This window comes from Barbus barbus, assembly GCF_936440315.1.
Source record: "Barbus barbus genome assembly, chromosome: 19".
NCBI lineage: Eukaryota > Metazoa > Chordata > Actinopteri > Cypriniformes > Cyprinidae > Barbus > Barbus barbus.
Genome location: NC_136747.1, coordinates 4,267,379 through 4,273,110, shown reverse-complemented (window position 1 = coordinate 4,273,110; position 5,732 = coordinate 4,267,379). Strand labels below are relative to the sequence as shown.

The 5,732-nt window shown below is 38.4% G+C and overlaps 1 protein-coding gene across 1 annotated transcript; it reads right to left on the bottom strand.

Moving 5' to 3' along the window:
- LOC306885336 (tripartite motif-containing protein 16-like) lies at positions 1-5,732 on the bottom strand (the record flags this gene model as incomplete). Its single annotated transcript, XM_079441790.1, has 6 exons — positions 5,106-5,732; positions 4,638-4,733; positions 4,278-4,511; positions 3,046-3,193; positions 2,862-2,909; positions 1-518 (listed from the first exon to the last, which is right to left on the bottom strand). Exons 1-6 carry the CDS (start codon positions 5,679-5,681, stop codon positions 1-3), a joined length of 1,620 nt encoding a protein of 539 aa, XP_079297916.1. The 5' UTR covers positions 5,682-5,732.

The window sequence follows — 5,732 nt, the reverse complement described above, 5'->3', positions numbered from 1 at the left end:
CTATATCAGTTTCACTGATGATTGACCCCAAACAGTAAACCCAGGACAGAGCGTCTGAGTGAATGTGGTCTGGACTGAGTGGATGAGGTTCATTGTGTCAGAGACGCTGTAGAAGGACAGAGTTCCTGCACTGAGATCCACATACACTCCTATTCTCCTGCAGCTGGAGGGAACAGGGAGTTTAGTCTGATTGTTATTGTGCCAGAATGAGAAACTGGAGGGAGAGCAGAACAAACTCCAGGACTGATCATTATATCCAAACACACACTCATACACAGATCCCTTCCTGCTGATGCTCTTATATGACACTGATATATCCACATTACTCCCACTCCACTCAATCTCCCAGTAACAGCGTCCACTCACACTCTCTCTACACAACACCTGAAGATAATTAAATCTGTCTGGATGATCAGGATACGGCTGAGGTGTGTTAGTGTCAGTCACCACTCTGTTCTCTTCAGACAGACGGAGGCGTTTATGTGCAGTGTTTGGATCCAGAGTGAACTGATGGGAATCTGATGAAGATAAACACATAAAACTAACTGTAATCAGTGGTTGTTAAAGTTAAACTGTTAAAAAACTCTTTGCTCAGACTGAAAAAGTGATTTTTTTGAAAATGGATTCATTTTATTTGGTTATGCTTTTCTTTTCTTGTACATGAACACAAATGCTCACACATTCACATGCAGGTCTACAATTCACACACAAGCACAGAAAGCTGCAGATATCTGGACAGAACAGACAAACAAGTCAAGCTGCATTTTCAGAAAAGTACTGGATTTGTTGTATTGTTGCTATGATGATCAGTCAGTATTAAAGTATGAATGAACTATTGGGCAGCACGGGGCACAAAGTAACACAGGGTCAGCCTCAGAAGTCACTCCCACGGAAACTTTTCTGGAAACACTTCAGGAATGTCGAAGGTTGTATCCGAAATCGCCCCCTATTCCCTCATTCACTATTCCCTACATTAGTCCACTCATATAGTTCACTTGAAGGAGTGAATGAAAACGAGTGAGTGAATTCGGACACTGAGTGCACCGGAAGGACTGCCGTTTTTGCATATTATGTATATTACATTATTATGCACATTATGTATAAACCCTAATAGTCAATTTACAACTAATTGTTTTATTACGCCGTGGACGAGCGCTTCTAAAATCAATGAATGGATGATTCAGCTGCGGGCGCCATCTTCTGGCGAGACGCGGGAATTCATTCGGCGCGCGACTCTCGCAGTGCATTCTGGGGATTCTCTAGCCGTTGAGTGTACATCGTTTGAACACTCGTTTTTGCGGTGCATTGTGGGATTGAATGAGTGCACTCGAGAACATCCACTATGGTTTCGAACACCACTTAAAATGTCTGTCTATATAGGGGGCGATTTCGGATACAGCCGAAGTCGTCATATGACTGGTTGAATTAAACCGGATTTCCGGGAGACGCGAGTGTCACATTTATTTTCGGTCCGGTGGCGCCAAACTCATTCACGAAAGAAGAAAGCTGGCTACGCGAGACTAGGGCTGTATCCGAAATCGCCCCCTATAGTCTTTTGAAGATATCGCTGAACATTTATTTTAGTAACATGATATTTCTGGCTTAAGAAAATTTCTCATCTCAGTTTTTATTAATTTAAAATGAGACAAATCAGCTATTATTTTAATCTCAAATCTGTTATTTATCAGTTTAATGCTTGGATAACTAGCAGAAGACACTAACCGGTTTTAAACTCCAGCTGTTCAGATACAATCTGTCCTGCCGTGCTATTCTGTGACATTAGCGATGTAAGATTACTTTAATACATTCTAATGAGAAACAGGTCAATAAAGACTGACAATCAATGTTTAATGTTCAGAAATTGTTATTTCAAGACATGTAAAGCACTTTGGCTCGTTTATATGGGTCGTCCCAGGCATGGCTGCAATATGTTCAGTCAAACTCAAAAATCAGATTACTTTTCATTCTTAAAAACACCGTTATTTTATTTTAAATAAATAATGATTTTATTTTATTGACAAAATATTTTAGTTGGTCTTGTATATTTTTTTTCATAAGATCAGAACATATTAAGCTGTCAAACGTACCCCTCAGATGTTACAATGTACCCCACCTACGGGGCATGTTGTCACATTTCACTGCTGGTTGTATTCTGTATAATTGTGTATGTGACCAATAAAAAAAAATCTTGAATCTTGATTTCACTTCCTATTTTTGATGTTAAAAATAAAGAAAAACGTCTACACTGTAAATATGAAACAAAGCGTCATATTTGTACTAGACAAGTGTGAGATTACTGTGAATAATTAAATATACTCTGAACCCCATGTGAATTTACACAGTTTGAGAAAGTTAAAAAGTGTTACTCTGTGCCCCGCTCTCCTCTATTGGACATCAATTTATTATCACGTCATTTATTTGTATGTTAGTTTGTAGTGATTTTAAGAAAGTAACTTAAAATTAAATGAGTGTTAATCAGTATTGCAGTACTTTATGAAACAGTAAGCAATAATAACGTACTGAGTGTAAATTATAAATTATAATCACATCAAAAATGGCCCGTGATTTACCACCAATGCCACGTGAGCTGCTGTCAGAAGATCATGTTTTGTAATGTTGTCCAGCTCAACCAAACGTTGGCTGGCGGAGTTACTGTAAATAGCCTCCAAGAAGGCAGAGTAAGCTGTAAGTAAGTTGATTAGAACCTTAGGGAAGTAATTAGTAAACTGCAATATTCTGTAATAAATTTCCCTAAACTGCACATGATTAATAAAAACACTGATAATGTTTTCTGTCACTTTAAACTAAACTTACTAGATGAAGTATCTCAGTGTGTGTTATTGTGTTTGTTAGTGACTTACATTGTAGGAAGTCCTCTCTGGTCCTGGGAACAATGTTACTGTGAGTGACTGAGAAAATAACAGATATAAACACAGAGAGAAAACCATGCCTGTATCCATTCCTCAGACATTTCTAACATTTTCATGATAATATTAGATGCTGTTTGTCTCATTACAGACAGCAGATGAATCTCTAATATTTTACCAGATATCTTTTTCATCTCCTCTTTGCAGAAATCCTCCAGTTTGTGTCTCAGCTGACGGACAGATTCTCTCACAGCATCAAAAGAAGAGAGGAAACTGACAGAGATGTTTTCTGTAGATTCAGGAGGAGCTGAGAGAGACTGAAGACTCTACAGGAATAACAATCAATAAACCAGAAAAACATCTGATTATTAAAACAAAGAAATTATAAAATAATAGTGAGTGCAAAGAAATAGTAAATAGAGTGAGAGACATTTCTGGTAAAAGTTCACAAGTCTCTTGTTCCAGCTTCCAAACATGACTGCCTAGAAAAACACCTGCTTTCTTTCAATTAATTCCTCAATAATGTAATGTTTAGCTGCCCACTTAAAACACTGCATTAAATAATATGTGAATAAATATTTACTGTGTCATGACGCATCATTGAGAGAAGTTTAACCCTCTGGTCATCCTCACATTTATTTATTTTTTTATTTAATTGAAATGAATGTATTATATTTTAGTTAGATTTTTTAGTTTGTTTTGTTTTTAATATTTTGTATTTTCAGGTTAGGTTAAAGTTTATAAATGATATTTATGCAGTAATTATAATTAATTTATTACCTCTTAACCACTGTTTGAGCAAAGACCTGAAAATTACATTTCTATCTGAAACTAAAAAAGACACTTGGCAGATTCTTTCAGAAGTAGAAAAAAGTAAAATAGAAAAATCTATAGAAGTTTATTGTTATGAACAATGCACAAAAATATTATTTAAAAATTTGATATGAAATTTTTTATTTTTTTATTTTTTGGTGTGTGTTCATGTAGCAAGAGCCAAAACCTTTACCAAGCTTCGTCCCATTCCAATGAAGTAAAATAATAAGAATAAACAAACAAAATATAAACATTATTGGACAAAATGATCTGAGAGTACCAGAGGGTTAAACATGCTTAAGACTATGATTTTAATGCTTAATTGGGCAAATAAAAGAGTCATATAATGCGTATTGGTCTCCATTATTAGCATGTTTCATCAGGTCACCTCACTGCTGCAGAGTACCTGACTGAAACCAGTTTTACAGTAAAAACAACATCACGAGACAATATTCCTGACTACATTCCCAGCAGCAGAATGATTCTTATTCAATCAGTCAATCAGTGTGCTTCAGATAATAAATGTCAGTTAATTAAAGACTCTTGCTAAGAGATCTTGCTAAAGTCTACTCAGTTTTTTTTCTAGATCTCTGTTACCTGCAGGAAATGGATGTGATGGTCTGTGTGTGAAAGCTGCTCCAGCTCAGTGTTTCTCTTCTTCAGATCATCAATCTCCTGCTCCAGTCGCTCCATTTGTCCTTCAGCTCGACTCACTGCAGTCTTTTCCTGATCTCTGATCCGCTGTGTCACCTCAGAGCGGCTTCTCTCAATGGAGCGGATGAGCTCAGTAAAGATCCTCTCACTGTCCTCCACTGCTGTCTGTGCAGAGCGCTGTTAGACACACATCACAATCAGCTCTTACTGCTTCCTCACAGCCTGAGAGCCACAGCGGCTTCAGTGGGACTGAAAGAGGAGAGTCAAACTGAGTCTCAAACTTCTCTTCTTCTCCAAACTCACCTTATGAGACTCCACAGCCGCTCTCAGCTGCTCAAGATCTTTCTGTCTCTGCTGGATTCTCTGCTGGATTTCACTCTGTGTCTCCTTCAAGTGTTTCTGGAGGAGAAATTAAAAACAGCAAACCCAAGACTTATTGCATAAAACTATCACAAATGAATCATGTAAAAAGGTGCCTGTTTGATTTAAAAATGTTCTTCTTTACAGCGTTTCTCAAGAGTTGTAAGATCATTATATGAATTTAGGTTAGACATGAAGTCCTTTCACATGAAGGGGACATATATGATTATTACTGAGCAGAGAACTTGAGCAATGTTACAAAAATGATCAAAGTTCAACTCCTGCTCAAATACAGAGCTGTCGTGTAGTAACACCCAATGGGAGAGTAGATCACATGATGCACCCATGATACAGCTGGATACTGCAGTGAGGAGAAACACTTGAAGTGTCAGCATTCATTTCAGTTCATACCTCTTTCTCTTTTCTCTCTGCTGCAGTTGATACAGTCTCATGGTTTTGATGTTCATCCATTGCACACAGCATGCAAACACATTGCTGGTCAGTACGACAGAAAACCTCCAGAAGCTTATCATGTTGATGACAGATCATCTGCTGCAGTCGTCCAGTGGCATCAGTCACTTTGTGTCTCTTTCCTGAGTGAAACTCCTCATGACGCTCAAAATGAGTTTGACAGTAAGACTCCAGACACACCAGACAGGACTTGACAGCTTTGTGTTTTCTTCCAGTACAGATGTCACACTCCACGTCTCCAGGTCCAGCAGGAACAGCAGCTGTTAGTTTGGTCTTCTTCAGTTTCTCCACCACTTCAGCCAGCATGGTGTTTTTTCCTAAAGCAGGTCTTGGACTGAAGGTCTGTCTGCACTGAGGGCAGCTGTAGACTCTCTTCTGATCCTCTTGATCCCAGCAGTCTGTAATGCAGCTCATACAGTAACTGTGTCCACAGGGAATGGCCACTGGATCCTTCAGGAGATCCAGACACACTGGACACAAGAACTGCTCCACTGAAAAAACACCGGCTTCAGCCATTTCACCGTCTACAGCAAAACAGACACACAAACAACAGCTCAACAGCAGATC